Source organism: Cucumis melo, chromosome 6 (genome assembly GCF_025177605.1).
Source record: "Cucumis melo cultivar AY chromosome 6, USDA_Cmelo_AY_1.0, whole genome shotgun sequence".
In the NCBI taxonomy this organism is placed as follows: Eukaryota; Viridiplantae; Streptophyta; class Magnoliopsida; order Cucurbitales; family Cucurbitaceae; genus Cucumis; species Cucumis melo.
The window spans coordinates 33,651,063-33,677,048 of NC_066862.1; the positions used below are offsets into that span (position 1 = coordinate 33,651,063).

Below are 25,986 nucleotides of genomic sequence, written 5' to 3' on the forward strand. Positions count from 1 at the left end.
AAATAACCACTTTCTTTTTCAACAAGGGCATTAAATTTCTTGAACAGACCAAATACTTCTGATTTCTTCTTAACAAAATAAACCCATGTTTTTCGGTTGAAATCATCAAGAAATAATAAGAAATAATTCTTCTCACCGAAAGAACTTTGTTTGATTGGTCCATAAAGATCAATGTGAACTAACTCCAGTGGTCTCATTGCTCTCGAAGATGATTCTTGTGGAAAACTCTTCCTTGATTGTTTTCCATAAAGACAACCAGTGGCGGATCCAGAAAATTTATTGACGGGGGGCTTTATAGTTTAGTCAAAATAATTTATAAGTGAGTGGTTCTAAAAACTAATAAATTTACTGACTTTCGTACATTACAATTGTCCCCTACGAGATTTCATATTTTGAAATCGATACATAATAACTTCATTATCTATCTTATCAAACAAATCTCTCTCAATATATGCTACAAGACAATCATTCATCCATTGGTCTTCCATTCGATTACGCAACTGAGTCTTTATAATGCTCATAGCAGAAAATGTCCTCTCCACGGTAGCCATTGTAATTGGCAAGATCAATGCTAAGGTAAGCAACCGATAGACTAATGGGTAAACTTTATCCTTAGCTGTTATCACCATTTTTTGAGAAAGATCACCAATACTTGTTAACCCGACAAACATATTATCTGAACACACATCAATGATGTAATTTTGAAGCTGATCTTCAAGAATAAGAAGCTCCGTAGTTGAAAAATCTCGAGGATAAAATTGTGCAAGGCAAATGAGCTTTTGTCTGTCAAAAGCAGTAAATGAGTTGCTTGGATTGAGACATGCCACACAAAGAAGCAACTCGGTGCTTTTCTCAGTGAAACGATTATTTGACTCTTGAAGTTGCATGTCAATAACTGCATAAAAAATCTCAACATGATAATTGTAACGACCCAAACTTTCCGGACCAAGCTAAGGTCACTACTCAGTGCTAAGACTCGACCATAAAACACAAAATTCATAACGGACCGGTTACAATTCATTAAAAACGTTAGAAATATTACAAAAAAATAGTTTCGGGCCCTATTTTAAATCATAGTCACAAAAGTTCCAAATAAAATACTCGGGTCATCAACTCGAAATCACAAAACCAAATATTCTCACAAAATACATCAGCGGAAGCATAAAGAAAACCAGACGCGTCCATATGGCCTTCACGCATCCTTCCTGCCTCTCGTCGGTCTGCCCCTCGCTGTGCCCTTACCTGAAAAGTTTAAGAAGAGAAAAGGGTGAGTATAAACATACCCAGTAAGGGACCCACTACTGGGCCCGTTAGGGAACAACAGTTAACTTCCTATTCAGGGGTATCCTACATAACAGTCTAGTGGTTCCGTAGAACGCACATATCAGTCTCGTGATCCCGAAGGATACACCTATCAGTCTAGTGATCCCGAGGGATGCACATATCAGTCTAGTGCTCTCGAAAGATGCACATATCAGTCTAGTGCTCCCGAAGGATGCACATATCAGTCTGGTGCTCCCGAAGGATGCACATATCTGTAGGGTACACTACCCCATAGATGAAGCTAACCGTTACCCCTCAGTCCATACTAAACCGTCTACAACAGTCATACCCCAACAACATTCATATTACAGTTCCACCATAGGCTTTGCCAGTCAGATAGTATAGGTTTAAACAACTACACCCTCAGTTGCTATACGCGTTTCCAATTCGCACACCATTATGGTAACCCTTAGACCCAATCAACTAATCAATCAAAATCGGACTCACCGTCCTTCCCCGACCAAACTCCATGATCAATGTCCAGACCAATGACTACCACGTACCTAACCGTAAACTTCAAGGTCCATCGACATACAATTCCAATCTACAACGTAGCCCATTAACATAACCACACTATACCGAACATCCAGCATCGGGGTCTATCCGCAAGCAACTCCTTACACCCGATAGCACACAAGCTACAACTAGCGGTCGCGTTACCTTTACATCAGACAAGAGTATAGTAACAATACTTAAAAGTCAAACACACATACATTTATTCGGTACAGTTACTAACGTGTAATCCCCTGTGGATTACTACGTTTCCAGCCTCGATCCGAGGTCCAGTAGTAGGAAAACCCTTACCTGATTCTCGGTTATGCCCCTCGATCGAGTCCACGCTCAACGGATCCACCTAAACGAAAACACGAAGGTTTTAATCGATGATACTAGTAGGAGTCATTTTAAATGGTCCTAAGCAACATCCGTTGACTTACCCAAGGAAGGGAAAGCTATCTCCAAACAAGCCTGCCGCGAAACCCGAGAACTTAAACGTCAACTCCTTAATACCTTCAAGGGAGGAAAGGTAGGACCAAATCTTATTCCAATATTCAAATTCGAATCGGACGTAGCAACATTAGGAAATTCATCAAAAATAATCCTTACCGAAGACTCACCGTGACCCGAAGTGGAGGAAGGAAGGCTTAGGTGGCTCGGTGAACAGGGAGCTCGGCTTGGCTTGGAGGCGTTCGGCTCGGCTCGGCTTGGCTCACCCTCGGCTCGGCTCGACTTGGCCTCGGCTCACAGCTCGGCTTGTGGCTCGGCTCAACTCGGCTCGCGGCTCGGCTCAACTCGGCTCGCGGCTCGGCTCAACTCGGCTCGCGGCTCGGCTCAACTCGGCTCGCGGCTCGGCTCAACTCGGCTCGCGGCTCAGCTCAACTCGGCTCGTAGCTCGGCTCGCGGCTCGGCTCAACTCAGCTTGCGGCTCGTAGCTTAAAACACGGGTCGGACTGAAGCGGGTTCTCGGGTCGGGTCGACTTGAAATCGGGCAACCACGAACGACAAACCTTCGGGCGTTCGATGACGGAGATGCATCGCGGTTGGGTGGAGTCCGACGACTGGCTCTGCTTCAACGCGGCGGAGGGCGACGGATTGACGGCGGACACGGTCGGACGAAGGACGAATGGCGGCGTTCGAGTGCTTGAAACCGAGAGGAGACCCGAAATGGTAGGGAGCCGCGGCGGTCGAACGTTGAAGCTGGAAAGTTTCGACGAGGTAGACGGAGGCGGACGACCACCACAGAGACGGAGATGGAGACGTGCGCGAACGGAAGGGAAAAAGAAAAGAAAACGGGCGGCGGCGTCGGACGAGAAGAGAATGAAAAAGAAGAAGGCCGACGGGGAAAAGGAAGAAGGAGGACCGGGGGGGGGGGGTGGCGCTCGCGTGTTTAGGGTTTTAAAAATAAAAAAATTATATATATATATTAAATAATAATAATTATTATTATAATAAAATATTAATATTAATTAATTATAATAATATTAAATAATAATATTAATACTAATACTAAATAATAATAAGAGTATTAACATGAAATTATAATGATAATAATACCTAATAATAATAATATAATTAATATTATATTATTAATTTATCATTTTACAAAATTTTAAATTTCCGAAAGATTACATAAAATGATAAAAATTTTACCTTGAAAAATTCAGGGCGTTACAATAATGATATATATTTGTGATTTCTTGAGAATTTCGTCTTTGCCTCCCTCGAACTAAAAATGCATCATCCAACAATGATCGCCATTCTGACTCTCTCATTGACTGTAATCTTACTGTACAAATCTTGACCAAATTCATTGCATTCACAATATCATGATCTTTTCTTTGTAGTACTTGAGATAAATCATTTGTGATTCCTAAGATAGTTTTCATAAGATGCACATGAAAAACGAAGTCAAATGATTGGATTGAATTCAATTAGAACCTTTGCTTCATATTTTTGTTCAAAATTTGATCCATCGTCTATGATTATCTCAAGTACCTCACAAATTGATGAGAACATTGAAATACATCTCACCAAAGTGATGTAGTGTGATCCCCACCGTGTATCTCCTGGCCGTTTAATCATTGTTTTCTGATTTAATCCTCTTCCACTTGACAGCTCACCATTATTCAGAGCTTCAAAAGTGTTGGCACTATGTTTCTCTCTTAACATGTCTCGACGTTTTGTTGATGCACCAATAACATTCACCACATTTACAACTAAAAGAAAAAGACCAGCGATCTCTACATGATTTTTTGCAATAGCTACCAAAGCTAATTGAAGTTGACATTTGCTCCTTTGAAGATATATCCTTCGACTCATCAATCAAAATTGAAAACAACTTATCACCAATATCTTGTATGATTGAATTGACAATTTCTACTGCAATACAGTTCACAATATCTTTTTGGATGTCTGGTGCAGTCAATTTCAAGTTTTCAGGAGCATTTTTCAAAATAAACGACTTCAATATCTTTATTATGGTTGCATAACCATTGTAGGAGTTCAAGAAAGTTACCTTGATTTTTTGAATCTTCATTTTCATCATGCCCACGAAATGGAAGACCTTGTTGTAACAAAATTGAGCACAATCAATTGTTGCACCTAATCGAATCCGATAGTCAATTCTTGCTTGATTAGACATCTTGTTAAAAAATGTTGCAATTTGTTGTTTTTGATTTAAAAGAGCTTCACATTTGCCCCAAGCTTGGTTATGTGCACTATTTGGTCCTCCAACATGAGTTTGCAATTTCTCTTTTTCCTTCCATTTTGAAAATCCTTCACCAATAAAATGGTCACGTCCTGATTGTTCTCCAACTTCTAGTTTGAATAAATAACAACATAAACAATAGGCAGCATCTTTTGAAATACTATATTCCAACCAATTAGGATATTCAGTAAACCAAATTGCATTAAATCTTCTTGACTGTGATCCGGATTTCTTCAACGGAAAAGTATGATTTCGAGGTTGGCAAAGTCCTTTTTGTAGATATGCTCTACGAACTTCATCACGAATATTACAATTGTAATCAAGAATTCTAATCCTTAGACCAAGATCTGCTGGTAAATCTTATAATTTTACTTCAGTGATGGACCTTTCATTACTATTATTACTTTTCTTCAAAGGAGATGATGGTCCCATCAATTTTCTTTTAAAATATTTCTCCATTTAGATTTCCAATTGAATCTACAATAACATAACATGGTAACGAGAATAAATGAAGAAGATATTGACATATAACAACAATATTATAACTTAAACAACCCAACAAGTTTATTTAAGTTTCATAAATTATTTCAAGAGTTAATAAAATAGGTATAAAACAAATGGACTAATATAAAAAATAAGAATGACTTGAAATATTAAAACCAAATGCATAAAAATAAAATAACAAACTTAAAAAGAGAAGAAAATAAATACAAAGCTTACCTTGTAAATTAGGAGATAAAGTTGAACAAGAAGCTAGCCAAGAAGAAGTTGAAGAAGGAATTTTTAAAGCTAAAATAAACAATAAGAATGGTCTTAAATATTAAAACGAATAAATATAAATAAAACAACAAACTTAAGAATAAAAAGAAAAATAAATAAATAAATAAAAATTTACCTCACAAGCTATGAGAAGATGTCGGAGAAGAAGCAAAAAAAAGTTGAAAATTTTAAAAAGTTAGAAGTTGAAAAATTAAAAGACTAATAAAATGAATGAAGATGAATAGGTACTAGCTTTAATTTAGGTGGGGAAGAGTGTATAATTATTATTTCTTGGGTGGAAATCAAAGGGTTGCAATTTTGGAGAAAAAGAAAAATCTAAAAATAAATTTTATAAGTAGGATTTGAACCCAAGTTGGAAGGGGGGCTAACAACTAGAATAACCATTAAACTATTGAAGATTATTAATAATTAAATTATTATATATAAATATATTATATAAAGACAATAAAGTTGAGGGGGGGCTCGAGCCCCCCCGGGCCTATACTAAATCCGCCGGTGAAGACAACCTTCACAAAATTTGTTAAGAAATTGTAGGCCCTAGCTTTTTGAAGTACATGTCGTACAAAATCTTGGGTGTCGAATTTTATGGATGAGAGAGTATGATATTGGTATTCAGATCTTCGCGGACGTTAGGATTTGCAAAATTGTCTTCATTTTGGTGTGAAAAATAAATAACATATAAATAGCTGAATAAAGTTATGTGATCGACGGTTGTTGCAAACATCACTATGCAAAAGAGGGTCGATTGTTGTATATCTGAAAATGTAACAACCCAACTCCTTATACTGAGTTGCAGTCATTACTGAATGTAAAACACGTGGTTTAAGTCATAAAATTTAGTAAAAACGAATAAAATTTGAGAAATTTATTTATGAAAATCAATCAATGTAATATGCGAAAATAAAATTAAATACTAAAGTCCTACTCGGGTCCTATCTACTTTTAAAGAAAATAAATAGTAAGTAGTGGAGAAAAATAAAACTCAGGTACTAAACGTCAAAACAAGTGAAGGCGGAAGCAGAAATCCCTATGGCTCGCCACGGTCACTTCTGGTCGCTCGCCAGCTTGCCTTTGCCCTTACCTCGGCCTCTACCTGAAACATATGACATGAAGAGAGTGAGTATAAAATACTCAGTAAGGGACCGACCACTAGTCCCACTAGGTGCCTGTTAACTTCCTATTAGAGTCCTGAAACTGGTACCCCATAACTGGCACGTCCCCGAACACGTGCAATACGCACCCCGCAGGGACGAGTTGGTCCTTAGTAGTTCCCAAGGGAATACCTAAGACGCTCGGGCTGTGAGTGGTCCCGTCGGATCACTCACGTCATGTCTGTGTCAATGTCAATGCCAGACTGGTAATCCCGTCAGACTATGCAGTCATAAGTGACAGCGACCCCGTCGGGTCCCTCCATCATGTCTGTGTCATAAAGGTGGTGATCCCGAAGGACACCCATATGGGTACGACTCTAATAAGGAACTAACATACACCCTAACCACAACACACATACACATAACATCCTCATGCAATAATAATATCATATCTCATCGCCACAACCAAACATAAAGTCATAATCAGCCGTCTCACATTAACTATGTCATTATAATACGACACAACATGCCCTCATTAACTATACTGTCGTTATGCCATGTAATCTTCAAGTGCGTAACTAGGAATGCATACAGTCCTTTAATCGTAGGGCTAGTAGTAGAAATCTCTTACCTGGAGATTTGGTTGCCGAGTCCTAAAAGTAAGAAAAGATGTGCTTTCCAAGCAGCGGGGCCCTAAATGATTAGAAACAACAATTAAAACCTAACCTTCAAGGAACAGAGGTCCAAGAGTCGTTTGAAGCAACTTACCCCAAAATCAAGGTTGCGCTAACTCCCTCAAAGTCGAGGAAATCCCACGCTCCAACACCAATTTGTCCAACCGGCCCCCTTTCAGAAAAATAATTTAATTTAATCCAACAATTAAATTATTTAAAAACTAAAATTTCTCTTCGTTGGGTATACCAAATCCCAACTAACTTCCAAAACTTACCAAGGAAATGTGGGGAAAGGCCAAAAATTGTGTGGCTCTAAAAGGTAGGGATCGGCTCGGCTCGATTGGCTGGAAGAGCAAGGATCGACTCACGCGCAGGCGCGGCTCGGCTCAGGAGCAGGCGTGGCTTGGCTCGAGCGCAGGAGCTGCGTGCGTGCGGCTCGGCTTGCAGGTGACCACGGCGCGGCTGGGCGACGCAGAGCGGCTGCGTGGGTCGGTCGGGTCGCGGGGCGGGAGCTTCGGCCGGGTCAGGTCTTCGCGCGGACGAGGCGCTGACTTCCAGACTCGGGTGGCGCGACGGGTCGCGGGTGGTCCGGCTAAAACCACGGCCTCGCTCGGCGATGGCTGCAGACGGAGGCTTCGGCTGCTCTGCATCGGATCGAAGCGGCGCGACGCGGCTGGGAGTGTGGACGTCGGCGAGGCAGACGCGGCTTGGGCTGGCAGACGCGACTTGGGCTGGCAGATGCGGGCGCGGCGTGCGTGGCTGTCGCTTGGCGTGCGGCGGCTTGACTTGGTCTGTTCTCCGACGCGGCTGGGAGGATGGATGTCTGCTCGGTGGCCTGCGGCGGTCGATCGACGGCGGCGGCTAGGGTGGGAGAATTTGGGATTAGGGTTTTCTTGGGGAGATGATGAATTTCACGCCTTCCAATGCCCCCTTTTTAATAAAAGAAACAATAATAAAATAATAATTATTACTTTCTTTTATCTCTTTTTTTTTCTACTTTAATCCAATAACAACCATCCACTCTCTCTCTTCATTAAACCCAACAATTGACCCTTTCAAAAACAATAATTAAATTTTATTACCTTCACGAATAATTATTTTATTTTATCCTTAAACCTCATTAATTAAATATCCAGCCAAAGTAACTCTTTAACCTTAATTAATTATAAGGTCAAAATAATCCAATTCCATAAACAAATTCAAACTTTACAAAAATTACTCTTGAGATGAACAAATGAAAACTCCAATCTGTTGGGGCGTTACAGAAAAACTGATTGATCGTAAGTGATTCTAAGCGATCATTCTGAATGGGAAATTGATTTAGAAAACAAATTCAGATTAAGCAACACACCATCCTTATGAAGATCATGTATAACTTAAATTAGATACAGAATCCTGATAAGATGATTGATGAGATAAATGATTAAAGGGGGAGATCTTTACCTCTTGATTACTTAGTCAGAAAGTTTAGTCGAATACTGATTAAGGGGAAGTTTGTTATGAGTCTAAACAAATATTGGACCAAGCCATAACTTGTTCTTTCAGTTTCATGACTGATGTCAATTGAGTAAAGAGTGTAAATGAGTGTGTAAACTCTGTATTGTTTATCACAAGAAAATACTTATAATAACTTGTTGAAAGAAATCAAATCTCCTATAACGGGTCTCGTGCCCCCCAGACGTAGATGAAGTATCATCGAACTGGGTTAATAAATCTTTGTCCATTTATTGTCTCTACTATATGTTTATGTAGCAGTTTCTACTGTCCCTTAGAGTATTGATTATCTCAAGAAACTATTGTTGACTGTTTCATTGTTTTTCAAAATTGATCTGGATGTTTGACATATGGCAACCCTATCCTTCTTCGCTAATAGTCTCAAGTCAAGAAAGTTCAAATGCCCAAATCTCAAGTGCCAAATTCATTTGGGATCTTTCAAACATGACTTTAAACATTTAACAACATAAGTTTGAATGTTTAATAAAAAAATATTTTATTTTTCGTCATTTGCACTTTAACAATCATATTGTCATTATTATCTCTTATCAAAAGACTACAATCCTTCATCAAAATATTATAGCCTTTCTTTAAGAGTTGTCCTAAACTCAAAATGTTCTTCATATCAAACATATCATAAACATTAGAGATAAACTCATACTTCTCATTCTTCAAATTGATCAAAATTTTACCTTTTCCTTTAACTGAAAATTTTGTGGCATCCCCAAATACGGTATCGCCACCAACAGATTCATCAAGCTCCAAGAACATCAATTTACTTTTATACATGTGATTGCTTGCACCATTGTCGAGATCTACCATGCAGTGTTTTCACATGTTTCTGCATCTTTGCATGCTAGAAGCAATGATGAATTATCGCTTTCTATATCTTTCTCAGCATTATTTGCATTTTCTTCAACTTTATTTCTACACTCCCAAGAATAATGGCAGAATTTATGACAATTATAACATTCGACCTTTCTTTTGATATACATCTTGTCATTGTTTGATATTTCTCCACGTGACCTTGAATAGTGTTGTCTTCCATAACCTTGATAAAATCTTTGAAAATAAAAGCAAAATATTTTATTTATTACCCTTCTCACTTACGACTGCAATATATTATTTATGATGGACAACTGCCACATTTTCCTCTCTCTTGGCTTGAGACTGCCGAAAAGTAAAGTAAAGTTCTCATTTAATTCATTTTCTTTTTCTTGTTCATGCAGAAGCTAGGTTTTATTTACCATTTTCTTTCTTTCTTCTTCCATTTCATGAAAGAGTTAACTTCAAGCTTTCAACAATGGAGTAAAGGAATTTGAGAGAGTAGAGAAGAAAATGGATCAACGCAGAGATTTAGAATGGTTCGACAAAAGCACCTACATCCACTTTAAAGGCTATCAGTTCATTTCTTTTGAGAGATTACAAGATATGAAGAATATAGATAAGTGCTAGAAAACTTCTTCCTTTATAAAGTGACTAACCCAACTAAGAATTAGTTAGAAAGTAATTTATAACTAATTTCTAGTCTTTATTTAGTTTCTAACTTGAATTCTTTTTTAATAGATCCAACAAGCAAGGAAGTTGAGTTCAAAGATTAATTCTCCAATAAACCTCTTGATGAATTTGAGTTTGAATTACTCTCATCAAATTTTCTTTGGTCGTAGTTTCCTCGTCCTAGATCTCTGAAATCATCATGTCCATGACTGCCACCACGTTCTCAACCTCGATTGCCTTTTTCTCGATTGTCTTCCTTGTCTTTTAATTTCAATTCTGATTGAAAAAGTTACTCAGTCGTCTGCTTATTCTTCTTAAGAAGCTTCTCTTCATGGGCTTGTAAAGAACCCATAAGTTGATCAATGGACATTGTACTCAAATCCTTTGATTCTTCAATAGCTACAACGATGAAATTGAATTTTTCATCCAATGAGCAAATTATCTTTTGTACTACTTTCTCATCACTTATTGTCTCACCATACCTTTTCATTTCGTGTACTACTGCTAGCAATCTTGAAGTATAATATGAAATTGATTTAGACTCCTTCATATGTAGGGATTCATAATCACCTCTCGATTTTTGTAGGCGAACCTTCTTAACTCGATCCACTCCTTTATATGTATTCTAAAAAATTTTCCATGCTCGATGTGCAGTAGTTTGCTCTAGAAATTGTCTCAAAATTGGAATCATCAATGGCTTGATGAATGATGGTGAGTCTTTTGATCTTTTTTCCTTGTATTTAGTAAAGTTATTCGTTGAACTTGATTCAAAGCCACATCACTTTCTAGTTCTTCATAACCATTATTAACAATGTCTCACACATCTTGTGAACCAAGTAAAGCTTTCATTCGAATACACCAATTGTTATAATTTTCTTTCGTAAGTCGAGGTACTTGGAAGGGAACTAAATTGTTGTATGCAATTTGCAAAAACAATTTATTTAGATTCCAAACTCAAGCTCTGATACCATTTTGTTAGAAACGTGTAATGAACACCCCAAATAAATATCACCAAATAGAATATTTGAGTGGAAATAAAAAGAACTTATTGGAAACTTGTTATGAACATTTTTTTTATTGTGTATTTTACTCACATTTGGATGATTTAAATTACAACATTTCAATCCTATTTATAGGAATGTCATGAGCATAACTCATACCACAATTAAACACAACAATTTAAATCCTACATTTAACTAATGTGAAACTCTTACTAAATTAACTTTAACATTTTAACTCACATGTCCTTTAATTTTTTAACTCTCATAAATCAATGCACATATAACTAATTTATTTAAAACATATTTAATTTTCAATAGTTCTTAATTTAAATGTTTAATATGATCTTCTCTTAATTTTCTATAAATTCTAAACATAAATTAAAAGCACATGTGGTCAATCACTTTAGCATTGAGACTACCTTTGAAGGACTACCTCAATCTTCTCCAAACCTTCGCTGTGATCACAATCTCTTGAAATGTATCCGAACTTTCAACCAACTTTCTTGTTAGACCTTTTGTAAAATGGACCTTTAATATTATCTTTTGACCTTTACAAGTCAATACGACAATTTTACTCGAAAGTAGTTGTTTTATTGTATTTATGTTTTCATTATACATGTTGATGCATAGATAGTATTCACACTCAAGGAATATCATTCTTAACTCAATTATATCCAAAATCTTTTAAAATTACTTTCTTTTAATAAATTTTGATTATCAATTTAGAATAACCAATATTCTAAAATACCCCCATAGTAATATAATTTTCATAACATAACATTAAAGTATGGTGGTTGATTCCACTTCGACTCTACAGTGTTTTATCATTGCAATAGATTTATCTTTGCTTCCTAACAAATACTTATAATGGTGTCACAAAATGGTATATTAAATATTCTTCTTTTACCACATATGACAAGAATATTGAAAATCATAAATATTATAGGAAAATTTACATATATGTAACAAAATACCAACCATTCTGTAAAAAAGCCATAAAGTTGGTCATTCTTAAAATATTTCAGGTTTGCCCTTCCATCTTTTTCTCTTCCTCGCGAATCATCTTCTTTCTCTTGCGATTTCTTTCATATTCTTCCTCCTGCGATTTCTTTTATCGTCTTTCTTCTTTTCTTCTTTTTTTTCCTGCGATTTCTTTCCATAATTTTTCTTATTTTTCAATTTTTTTTACGTCGTTAAATCTTTCCATTGTCTTTTTTTTGCTGTGATTTCTTTCTATCGTCTTTCTTCTTTTTTGATTTTTCGATTTCTTTCAATGTCTTTTCTTCTTTTTTGATTTTTTTTACATCGTTTAATATTTTCTTCGTCTTTTTTCTTTTCTGATTCTTTTTTACGTCGTTTAATCTTTCCATCATCTTTCTTCTTTTCCTTTTTTTTTTTCGCTATGATTTCCTTCCATTATTTTTCTTCTTTTCCTCTTCTTTTTTTACGTCGTTTGAATTTGGATAACCAAATCTAAATGACCGTGTACAAAAAAATAGCAGATCTAAAAAATCGTGTATACAAAATCTTGAAAAATCATTTAGATTGAAGTAGCCAAATGTAAACAATCGTGTAAAAAAAATAAATCATCGGTAGACAAATCTAAACGATCGTGTACGAAAAAAATAAAAAAAATCATTTTGTCAAATCTAAACAATCGTGTAAATAAATCTAAATGATCGTATAAAAAAAGTAAACGATCGTGTAGTAAAAGAATTTCAAAAAATCGTTTAGCCAAACTTAAACGATCGTGTAATCAAATCTAAACAATCGTGTAGCCAAATCTAAACGATCATATACAAAAAATAAACGATCGTGTAACAAAAGAATTTTAAAAAATCGTTTAGCCAAATCTAAACGATCATGTACCAAGATTTGAAAAAAAAATTGGGACCCAAATCTAAACGATCGTGTAACAAAATTAAACGATAGAATTGAAAAAATAAATTGTAGCCATATCTAAACAATCGTATACCAAACAATATTCAAATCCAAATCTAAACGATTGTGTAACCAAATTTAAACGTAACCAAATTAAACAATCGTGTAACAAAATTAAACAATAGAATTGAAAAATAAATTGTACTCATATCTAAACAATCGTGTACCAAACAATAGCCAAATCTAAACGATCGTAAATATATTACGCACGCGTTGTTGACGGCGTAGTTGATGGGGCATTTTTGGTATTTTACACGGTGGGCCTCTGGGCTTTTTCTATTTTTAGAATTATTCTATATAGTGTAAATACTTTACCGCTTTTTTATATTTTTGAAAAGACCCCAATAGTATATTGAAATTAATTAGAAAATAAATCCATACAATCCAATCCCAAACTTTAGGAGAATTATCAATCAACTAGGCAAACTACACTAGTAGAAAAAGGGCATACAATGACAGTTAAATGCTGTCATTAAAGGTTTTCGTGACAGTTTTTTGCAGTCATTGATGCGACAGTCATGGAAAGTATTTTATGACAGTTGTATAAACTGTCACGAAATGTTGTTTCAATGACATATAATACCTGTCACGAAAGAATTTTTTTTATGACTGATTATAACTTTCATTATTTAGTTACGATGATAGTTAATAACTATCACAATTTACATTTTATGACAGGGTATAACTGTCATTATTTATTTTCGATGACAGTTAATAACTATCATTGTTTATATTTTATGACAGCTTATAAATGTGATAGTTTACATTTTATGACGGAAGATAACTGTCATTGTTAATATTCTATGATTGGTATCAAATGTCATTATTTATCATTTATGATACTTTTTAACTGTCATCATTTTACTTACCATGACTTTAATTAACTGTTAATAATACTTTTTCTATGGCAGTTTTATTTTTCAATTTAAATGTCATAGTTGTGTTTTTAGTCACTTTTTTCAAAAGCCCTATTTCTTATTGAATTCTGTATTTGTTGTCGCCCTGCCATTACACATACCATTACATACCAATATAATAACAAATGGAAAAAGGGTAAACGCTTTAATAGAAAGAAGCACACTTACTAATATTGCTTTAATTGTTAGTACAAATATTTTTTGGTACGAACAAACTATTTTAAATAATTACATTTAAACAAAAAAATTTCCTACCAAACCTATAAAAAAGGCTATACATCAACTAATTGGCAAATCCATGGTTTCATTGCTCCAATTGATTGTGGCAAAACCTAATAAGAAAAGAAAAGGAAAAAAATAATTCAACAAGACAACACATTCACCCACATAAACACATCACATTCACTTCATGATGAACAACACACTTCAACAACATAGAACACATACACACTTCAAATATGTTTACCTATTCAACCATAACATGATTGAGTACATACCTTATAGAATGCCATAGGATTCCTTTTTGCCTTGTTAAGACCTTTGCCAACCTAGCAAAACCAAAAAGAACACACTTCAAGATCAACAACACTTCAAGATCAACAACACACTTCAAGATCAACAACACTTCTTTATCTACAACACTTTTTTTTTTTTATCAAGAACACACTTCAACAATAATTACATACACACTTCAAGATCAACAACACACTTCAAGATCAACAACACTTCTTTATATACAACACTCTTTTATCAACAACACACTTCAACAATAATTACGTATACACTTCAACATCAACAAAACACTTCAAGATCAACAACACTTCTTTATATACAACACTCTTTTATCAACAACACACTTCAACAATAATTACATACACACTTCAAGATCAACAACACACTTCTTTATCTACAACACTTCTTTATCTACAACACACTTCAACAATAATTACATACACACTTGAAGATCAACAATACACTTCAAGATCAACAACACGCTTCAACAAAGTACAAAGTACAAAAGGAGAGAAAACCAACCTATTGAAGTGCTGGGATTTGAAGTACAAGAGGATAGAAAACCAACCTATTGATTGAACGATGCACTAGAACAAAGTACAAAAGGAGATACTAAATCAATGGAGATAATTTGATGAACTTAAAAAACTGCATTTTAGTACATTCTAAGATAACCTTACCTCATTGATATTGAACATGACAGTTGTATTTTCCTCCAGCACTGTATTTTCCATGGTAGCTCGAACACAAAAATATGTGACAAAATATATGACAAAATATGTGACAAAATATGTGAAAAGTATATGACAAAATATGTGACAAAATGTGTAACAAAATATCTTATCCTAAGCACAATGTACGTGCTTCCCTACAAACTCAGCCAACTCAGACCTTATACAATAAATGTCATCTTGTGTGTACGCACGAGGTGAATCTTTCATCTGTAGACAATAAACTGGTTCTAAATGAGTTTCATTTACAAAAAAGTATATATGCACGCTAGTTTTATAACTGTTATGCTTACTATCTGTATGATAGAAGTACTCGTTGACATTATGATGTCACGCATGAACCACATCACGTAATAACCACATTCTACTACTCCCGATTGCTTAGGACACTGGAGATACACATACAAATAAGTTGACCTATGTTAGAAATATGAATTAATTTACAGCCCATGGCAACATAGATATTCACATACCTTCACGACCCTCCAAACAGGTTTTTTCTTGTTCATTATGTTGAACGACCTACAAAATAATATTGGAGTTTGAACTACTTAAAATATTGTCTCATTAAGAAAAAAAAAAGTAAAGGTAAAAGTAAGTATGACATACCTTTCAACTACTTCGATTACATCTGGGTCAATACGGTTTTTCAAAGGGTCTATCCAAAAGCAGCATCCTTCGTAAGGTTTATTACAACCAATGTCCAATGATTCCTAAATATATGTGTCAAACAATAATACTACATCTTAGACTACTGTAAGCACAATTCCTATCAATAACTTTAGGTTATGAACATACCCGGAATTGTAAGGAATCAGTATGAGTTGATCGTAATCTGTTCCAAGTAATCGTGCAGTCAACAATTGGGCTCGTTCTTCTTTAGAACTTCCACAACTAATCGACCCAGCATCAACAAACTTTTATAGATTCAAAGCTCTTGATGATTCCATACGTGTGTATAGATACCTACGAGTGCATTACAAATACATTGAAAGAAGATAAATATCAAACAAACTTATAAAGAGTAACACTGTAATAACATATCTTACATTATGTACGCATCAAGGCAAGCGGTAGCTATTGGTCGCATAGATGTGAAATCCTTCAATGACTCTATCATTATGCAACATTTTCTTCGGACCCCAAATACGTCATGTGGTGTAGTGATTTGAATTACTGACCCCATATGTTCAACCATTCGTAGTAAGAACCATAGTGCAACTGGAGCATTTTGAATTGGTGTTGGTGCGAATGTGCTCATATCCTTAAAAAATTCTCCATAATCCATCTACAAAAGATATTGCAATTAGGGTTAATACAAAATGCGACATGTATATCCTTCAATGAAAATTTCATTACCTTTATATTATTCGTAATGACAAGATCACGTGGCCACAATATGTGTGAACCAACTTCCTGGGGCATTTTGTACATCCCTTGCTCTGATGGAATGGGACTTGCATAATCCCCATCCACCACGACATCTACTGCCACTTTAACATTGTCACCTTCTACATCTGAATCAATTATGGTCCCCCAACATGATCTTTCATTTCAAACGCCAACTTGCACGGGGTTCCAACCTATTTAGAAGACATTGTCAAATATGTATACCTCACAAAAGTTTAATTAATAAATCAATTACTTTAGATTCACTAACCTTCATTTTCTCTAACGTCACACCTTCCACCTTTTTATCATCCTTCGCTATGTTGACCTTTACGAATCCAAGTGAATTGTTAAGACAGTATACGTACACATAGAACATGTAACCTTATGGATTAAAGGTCTTTAGAAAAACATACCTTGATGTCTTCATTCAATTCAACAACATCCTCTACGTCTTTTTCTGATTCTAAATCATTTGATAAATCTTCCAAATCGTTCACATTTTCAGCCCCTTCCATGAATGATTTTTCTTTAGAACCCATACATGGTTCTTCTTTTGAGTTGCCTACGCAATCATCATTCTCTTTCATTTTCAACAATTCCTCCTCCAACTCTTTTATTCTTTTCGCCATTCGATCGTGTTCTTTAGAAGTGGCCTTGTCATCCTCTTTTTCATTTGTTTTTTGTTGTGTTGCGGTATGAAAGTACTTTTTCTTTGTGACATACTTCCCCACACCACGGAGTATTCCAGGACGATCCTTACCACCCAAAGCCCTTGTTAGAATATCCTCTTCACCAAAAGCATTAGTCGTATTTTGGGTCGCTACAAGTTCATCCTACAAAATTGCAAAGAATGGAAATTAGTACTTGCTTATACAAAAAAGAAAAAGTACAAAAAATGCAAGTACTTACTATAAGATTCACCACTTCCTTCGTCCCTTCATCCGGAATTTTTCCCTTACGATCCATTCTAGCTTGTTTCCAAACTCTGGATTGATCAATTTGATTCGATGACGATGCTTTCTATTTATAGTTAAAACACGAAGCGAATGTTAAAGAATGTGGCAAAAGAGTAACTATAACACAATAGGCTATTTAGAATTACATATAATCCTACAACAGCTTAAAGGAAATCAACTTACCAACTCCTCCATAAGATTTGCATACCCCTTTCTAGAGGTTCTGTGGTTGTACTTATGTTTCTTCCGCTTCTCCTTCCCATTTTCACTCTTTTTCTTTACATTTCATTATACAAATTTAATCAATTACCATATGAAGCCTATAAAATTGCAATTCAAATTTAAAGAAGGATAGGAAGCGTTATACTTACTTTGAAGTCTTCCTTCAACCGAGATGCAAAAAACTCAGTCCAATGTTGTTGATCTATGAAAGAGTACTCATTCGGCGGAAAGTTTAGTTTTTCAACATCATCCACAAATGGCAAGACATATGTTGTCGTCAATCTGTACTTGAATTGACGAAAGCATACGCCAGCGTTCTGAATGATAGTCTTCTTTGATCGAGGGTCTACCACAAATCCGGCCTACATAATATTCACACAACATGTTACATAGCAAAATAAATGGATAGTGTACCAAAGTTCAAATGTTCATGCCAATTGTTACCTCTTTTAGTTCAAATATTTTGTCCTTTATTTCCTTTGGCACCGTAGGCCAATCAGAGTATATAATGGGAACATGGAACCGCACAGTCGTTCCTATGAAACTCTTCAGTTTCGTTGCATTTTGACCAATTGCTTGACCCAACTCGTTGTACTGAATCACTAGTTTTTTACCCTCACTCCTAGCACGAGTAATTTCCTTCATTTCAGTTGGACCACGTTTTCATTTTTGTGTACTACTTTCTCCTTTTTCCTTAGGTGGAGCAACATTCTGTGAATCAACCATATCTACGATACTGATCTAATAGTAAAAGAAGAAACGTTTAGTAATAACCTCAATTACAGTATAATGGAAAAGTACGAAAAATAATTAGATTCAAAATAGAACACATAGTACTTTAGAAAATTGTTCTTTCAAACGATAACATCATGATTAACTCATACTAACAATAATACAACACATACTACTTCAAATATGGCAAATAAAAGACTTAATAATGTTCAAAGTTGTAAAAAAAGTCTTCAACATGAAATAAGTTTGCTTCATAACAGTACGGTTCGTATCTCCAACTGCCTTTGTCCTACAAATTAAGAACGACCATCATTATCATTAAACATAACCAAAAAAGGACATCCAAAGAGAGTTTAATTACTTTACATACGTATGAAAGTCAAGTGGTAACCCATGTGCCTTCATAGTCAAGTCTAGTGTATGCATCCCCACTTTCATCAATGTCACTTGTTGAATTCCAATTTGAGACTGGGGGGTAGTGCGACAACATATCTCCAAGGTCATCATTAGCACATTTGTACGGAAAGTCTTTTTGTGGTGGCCTTATAAAAACCGACCATCTTGGATCAACAAGATCTGAGACATAAAAGACTTGTTGTCCGTGTGTGGCAATAATAAAGGAATCTGAAGAATGTCCAATTCGGCTAAGGTCAACCAACGTGAGATGAAGATCGTCTATTCGAACACCATTTTTATTTTCAACCCATTTGCATTTGAAAATAACAGTATTGAACGTATTGTAACTAACTTCCCAAATGTCTTCAATGATCCCATAGAAAGACATGTCACCAATCACTGAATTTTTGTCCTTCGCACTAGACACATGCATTGTCGTTGCCATTAACATAATCCCACTATTTTGAACAGTTCGATGGTCATCACAGGACTTAGTGTGGTAAGAACATCCGTTAACCATATACCCTTCATACGTTATTACACCACAATTGGGGCCATGTGCAAGCCATCATATTGTGTTTGAGACTAGCTTTCCTTCATGTAATTCACACATCACCTATTAAAAAAAAGAGTTATATGTTAGGACTGGTAAACAATAATAATAAAACAACATGGATGATTTGAAGTTTTCATTCACCTTATCTCGTATCCATGCACCGAATGATGATTATGTTCAACTTGTAGCCACTGTTCATTTTTTGCTCTTCTTGGGTTTTCAATTTTGAGATGGTTCATATGTTCTCTACAATATAGGTAATAAATATAAATTATGTGTTCTTAAAGGTAATTTAATGGTGTTAGTGTATGATGATAAGAAATCATACTCTATATATGGATGTACTTCTTCAGTGTTCTATAAAATGTGAAGATGTGCTTGCTTCAGTTCTTGCATATCAAGGCGGACATAGGTTCCCGCTGACAACGACCTATCGATTTGTTTCTCTTCCTTTGAATATAGTGATCCAAGACCAATTTCATCTAATCCAGAAAGGAAGTCCGAACAGAAGTGAACAGCCTCTTCACATACTTGTGCTTCTGCAATGCATCCTTCAAGTCGATTTCTATTACGAACATAACTTTTCAACACTTTCATGTATCTTTCAAATGGGTACATCCACCGTAAATATACAGGACCACAAAGTTTTACTTCTCTCACAAGATGAACAACTAGATGAACCATAAATGTGAAAAAAGAGGGTGGAAAATACTTCTCAAGATTACATAAAGTCATAACTATATCTTCTTGCAATGCATCGACTCCAAATTAAAATAACCCAACACCATAAACTATAAACATCGATAAACTTCACACTCATGAAACTAACATTAGGACATATGTTCTCTAGTGTCTTCTCTATTTTCGCCCTATGCCTCTTAACTAATTTGTAATCAATATTAGTGATACATTGGATTCACAAATTTCATAAACTATAAACTCATCCTTACATCAACCTAGAAAAATTTACATTGTAATTTAATTGGGTATTAAATCGATTCTAGAACCTTATGAAATTGGAGATGGATATTATATATCGGTTAAAAAGAAATGGATTAGAACATGGGTACGCAAAAGATTCGAAGCTGCGCGGATGACGGGTGGACTCAGTGCGTCGGCTGGGTGCGGGGATCACGACTGGACTGGGTCCGTCGGGCGTCGGCAATCTGGACTGGGTGCATCGGTCGTGGCTGGGTGCGTCGGCTGTGGCTGGGTGCGTCGACCGTGGCTGGATGCGTCGGTCGTGGCTGGGTGCGTCAGTCGTTGTGGGTGCGTCGGCCGTGGTGGGTGTCGGGCGTCAGGCGTAGGCTGAAGCTGGGTGTGCGGGCAAAGGCAAAAGCGATTGGTCGGGCGTCGGCTGAAAGGAGCGTGCGTCGGCGGAGGAACCACAAAAGAAACCACGTGAATCGGCTGAAGGTGGGGGCGCTCGTCGGGTGTGCATCGGCTGAAGATGCTTTGTCGGTGCGTCGCGGAAGCGTCGTGGTCGGTCGTCGGAGGAAGCACAAAATCTTCAACAAAGTCGCGCGGTGGTTTCCAAAGGAAGGGGAAGGGGAAAATTGAAAGGAAAATTAGGGATTGGATTTTTTTTAATAAAATTAGGTTTTTTTATTTTAATAAATTATATTAAAACAACATATACCCTTTTATGACACTAAATAACTGTCACAGAAAACAATATCCGAAAATAACGTTTTTTTCCGCCAAAAAAGTGCATTTTTACATATTATGACAATTGTTTCTCCTCTCCTCTCAATTTTTTTCTTTACAAATGTCATAGAAAGTGACTTTTCTTGTAGTGCTAACAATATTCATTTTATTAAAATTCATTGAGCACAGATTCAATAATCAGATTCTTGAACATTTTAGGGATAAAATCAATGTCTGTGACTTCATCGTCCCAAAGATTCTCCATTTTGATTAAATGATTTTGGCCTTTCTTCTCTAAAATCATTTTTGACCTGTAACAATTCTTTCATGTCCTATTTTGTTGCAATTAAAACACTTGCAATTAAACTTTCTTGTGTATTATTGTGTATTTGATTTGAACTCAGTCTCTCACACCTAAAAAATTTATTTTCTTGTTGCTTCTTAGTCTATTTGTCCACAGCATTTCCCTTGGGTTTATAACACTATCTAGAGAATTTTTGCTGCAATTTTAACGTTCTCTTCAATTCCAAAACCAACCAACTACAACGTCTTCAAGCTTTATCTATGCTTGAGATAATTTTTGAATTCTCTTCACGAGGGTGTCAATCTTTCAATTATTGTTTTTAAGTACTGTACTCGAAATAATCGCTCAGACATATTTTCTGCATGTATATATCAGGAAGAATTGCTTGGATTTCTTGAACTTAATTGATCACCATTTTTTAACACCAACTATGAAATTTTCACGAAATTAATAACACAAAAAATGTTCTATCTATCTCCATTTAATTTGTGGTTGTTCGTATTTTATATGTGTTTATTTGATTATTTTATAAGTTTTGACATTAAAGATGTAGATTCGAGTGTTATGAAGAAAATAAAACTTCGAATTCCTATTGAAGAAATTAAGCTAAAGACCCAAAAGTTACGTATATCTGCTACTAAAAGGGGTGCAAAATCTGCTTACTTTTTTTTTCCTTGGGATTGCGCTATAATGCTGTTCTACAGTATCGCGAGGCCATTGAGCATATATAAAACCGGAGCTTCGATATTTTAGGTAAGATATTTTGATTGAGGTGAGCGTTTTGGGCAAAATGACCACTCATTTTCTTAGATCTTTTGTTCTCTATCCACCTACAACATTTTTTTTAAAAGAAATGTGGAAGATATGGGTATATTATGCCTATATCCCATATTTGATTAATGGGAGAATGTAACATAACATGGCTAGAGGGAAGCCATTTGATACAAAATCAGCTACAAAGAGTTTGAATATTCAGTGAGATTGTGCTTTGTTTATAGTTTTTCAGTAACCTGTGTCTAGTAGACCATATTCCAACAAGATTACAAATGTTTTTCAAGCTATCCAAGGTACTAATATTTTTCTCATTGAAAATTATGTTGTTTCTTCCAAATAGTCCACATAGTAATAGCAATCGTGTTGAATTTGATTATGAAGCCTATACTATTTTGTTTCATTTTGCAAAGGTTTGTGCATAAGAACTTTGCACTGCTTCCTTGGATTATAACTTTTGTAGCATCTTGTACCATTTTCCATATATTTTTTGCTTTGCTACAATGGATGAAGATGTGATCGAGGTCCTCTATAGCAACTTTGCAAGAGGAACACCAGTTTAGGCTAAGAGCCATATTTGGGCATCTCTTTTGAAGAACATCCAAAGTGTTCAGGCAGTCATGATAAATAGTCCATAAGAAATATTTGCATTTTTTCTGTATGCTGGCTTTCCACAAGTTTTTGAAGTTGACTGTTTGTATGTTTGCATTAGCCTCATTTGATTCATCATTGAGAGATCTTTTAATAGAGGCTATTATGAAGGATCTGCTGCTATTTAAAAGCCAAAGAGGCTTACTTGGACCTTTAGTAATATCCAGTGAAGGGAGGGAGGAGTTAATGTTGTTCCATTGGATTTCTTCTCTGTCATTTAAAGCTCTTTTAGGTGGGAAAGTCCAACTGTTTAAACCGATATTCCATATTTCTTTCACAAAGGCTTGTTGATTGCTAGATAAAGCGTATAGCCTCAAGTGTTTTTTTATAAAGGGGAGGCTATCATTCCACTTTGTATGCCAAAAAGAGAGGTTTTCACCATTATTAATCTTCTATTTGAATTTATCCTCAAACCAATCTCTTTCTTTAAGAATTGACCTCCATGGAGCTTTAACAGTGTTGTATCTTATATCAGATGCAAGATTCCCAGTCTTTTGTTTGAATATTTTGCCTCAATGATTTGTTTCCATAAAGGATTCTCTTAACGATGGTACCTCCAAAGGCACTTACTAAGGATAGGAAAGCAAAATTTGTATCCTTTATTTTAGTAATACCAAGGCCTCCTTTCATCTTTGGGGTGGTATATAGGGCCCAATTTATGAGACGACTGTTCAATCGCTGCTTCCATTCCATAAAAAATTCCTCCATAACTTTTCTATCTGCTTTTGTATCCCTCAGGGGGCCTTGAAGATGGAAAGGAGATAAGTAGGGGTACTAGCAAAGGATGAATCTATCAAAGTAAGCCTACCATCTTTTGAAATTTGATTATATTTCCAACTGTTGAGTTTTCTATCAACCTTTTTAGTTACTTGTTTCTAGAAAAACTTAGATTGAGGCTTGCCCTTAAGGGGAGTCCCAAGATAATTGATCGAAAGATTTTGATAGGTGATTCCCTATTGATTAGCAATTCTTTTGGTTCTTTCCTGGCCAACATTTATTGGGCTGATTGTGGACTTTGTTGAGTTTTTCTTTAGTCCTAAAGCTAATTCCAAAAGTCTGATTGTCAATTTGGAGGTTCTTCAAATTGGTATCAGTATCTTTAATAAAAACTAGAATGTCATCAGCAAAAAGAAGGTGGTTGATGCTGCAAGTTTCGATTAGAAAGACTCTAGTGATTGCTCTTCTTTTTTTCAAATGATTCAACAGTCTACTTAGGTAGTCCATTGCAATTACAAAGATAAATGGTGAAATGAGGTCACCCTACCTGACTCCTCTCTTTGAATTGATTCTACCATGTGGTTTCCCATTTATAATAACAAATTATTGCACATTGCTGACACAAGCCTTAATCCATTTTCTCCATCTCTTAGCGTAGCCTTTCATTCTCCATATATAGTCAATGAAGCTCAAGTTAATGGTATCAAAGGCTTTTTCAATATCAAGCTTTAAAACGAATCCTTTTGTTTTCTTCACTCTCCAGTAACCAATGGCCTCATTGGCTATAAGGATGGCATCAATGATTTGTCTACCTTCAACAAAATCCATTTGGTTTTCTGCTATTGTCTCCTTTAGTGTGGTCTTGAGTCTTGTGGCCATGGTTTTTGAGATAATCTTATAGAGAGACGTGGTTAAACTGATTGGTCTATAATCAGTAGTTTTGAGGTTGTTGTTTTTTTCCCAATTAGAGCAATGAAGGTGTTGTTTACATTTTTGTTGATGATGCCTCTTTTATGAAAGTCTTCAAAGACTACCATTAGATTCTTTTTCAAAAGATCCCAACATTTTTTTTTGTAGAAAATGACTGTAAAACCATCTAGCTCTAGGGCCTTACCAGTATCAAGAGAGTTAATAGCCTTCTTTACTTCAACTTCATTGAAGGGTGCACATAGATAGTTGTGGTGCAAATGATTAATTGGATTCCAGTTTAGGTTTCTTATATAGATTAGTGCAGTCAAATCTGCTTGAAAGAGATTCTGGAAATGAGTGATGAAAGTATCAGCGATTGAGCCATTGGTGACATGTTTTACTCCTTTACAATCCTCCATGACTGAGATTTGACTTTTTCTTTGATTTATTGTACATACCTTGTGGAAAAATGCAGTATTTTCATCCCCATCACAGATCCAAAGCTTTCTAGTTCGTTGTGCCCATAATTGAGTTTTTTTAACTCAATTTTGTTGAGGTCAGCCTTTAAGGATAATCTTTTTGTATGAAGAATTTTTGTCATCTAGTTCTCAGTTTCTAACTTGTCTATCTAATCTATTTCATTCATCATCAACTTATTTGATTCAATGAAATGATTCTATTTATTGTATTGCTTTGTTTTGACAATATTTGCCAGAGCTTTGAGTCTGTTAATGAAATGGTAATTAGTCTGTTAATGAAATGGTAACCATGTTGACCATTTCGAGTTATGTCTTCCCATCAAACTTGGATGTTTTTCTTGGAGTCTTTTTCCATCAGTGAAGAACTGTTCAAACGAAAAGGGGATGGACACCATTTGATTTGATTTGTTTCCAACACAATGGAAAAATGATCTGATAAGGTTCTGACTAGCGTTCTTGAAAAGTGTTGGTTACAATTTTGTTCCCAAACTTTTGTAAAGAGAAAATGATCAATTCTTGAGAAAGTTGGATTCTTTATCATATTTGACCATGTGTATTTTCCATTAGAGAGTGGAGGGTCATACAATTGGTTTATTTGGGTGAAGGCATTGAAATTGGTCGTCATACTAACCTTATCTATATTTTTTGCATTCGATTCACTTGACCATTTGATGGTGTTAAAATCACCAGCTAACATCCAAGAAATCTGCATTCTGATTGAAGCATCTTTAATTCATCCCAGAAAGAATCTCTAAAGGAAATTTGAGATGGGCTATAAACAGTTGTTAACCACAATGTATAACTAGTATCATCTATGAATTGAGCAGAGATGGTGTAGTTGCCTTTAATTGTGTTTAAACACTTGTAATTTAGATCATTCCACATTATCAAAATACCCCCAGAACTTGCATTTGAATCAAGAGAAATCCATTTGGCATGGGAAAGAGACCATAGAGATTTTGCTTTGAAGTTATTGAAAGAAGAAAGTTTTGTCTCAGTGAAAATAGCAAAGTCAGGCATATAAGAAGAAACTAAACTTTTTATTTGGGCTCTTTTTGAGGGAGAGCCTAACCCTCTTACATTCCAA

At 35.6% G+C, this 25,986-nt stretch overlaps 1 protein-coding gene across 1 annotated transcript; it reads right to left on the bottom strand.

Moving 5' to 3' along the window:
- Nucleotides 1-362: 362 nt before the first annotated feature.
- Nucleotides 363-9,389, bottom strand: LOC107992013 (uncharacterized). The gene is made up of 4 exons (XM_051085620.1): nt 9,260-9,389; nt 5,249-5,317; nt 4,087-4,821; nt 363-895 (listed from the first exon to the last, which is right to left on the bottom strand). The coding sequence occupies exons 1-4, from the start codon at nt 9,387-9,389 to the stop codon at nt 363-365; spliced, it is 1,467 nt and encodes a 488-aa protein (XP_050941577.1).
- Between the last annotated feature and the right edge of the window lie 16,597 nt (nt 9,390-25,986).

Excerpts from the sequence above, each read along its gene's own strand:
- LOC107992013 (XM_051085620.1), bottom strand. The coding sequence starts at position 9,389 with ATGGTAGATCTCGACAATGGTGCAAGCAATCACATGTATAAAAGTAAA. Across the intron at positions 5,318-9,259 it reads ATTTTCAGTTAAAGGAAAAG|CTTTAAAAATTCCTTCTTCA; the intron begins GTAAAATTTTGA and ends TGTTTATTTTAG. Across the intron at positions 896-4,086 it reads GTCAACTTCAATTAGCTTTG|TTATTGACATGCAACTTCAA; the intron begins GTAGCTATTGCA and ends TTTTTTATGCAG.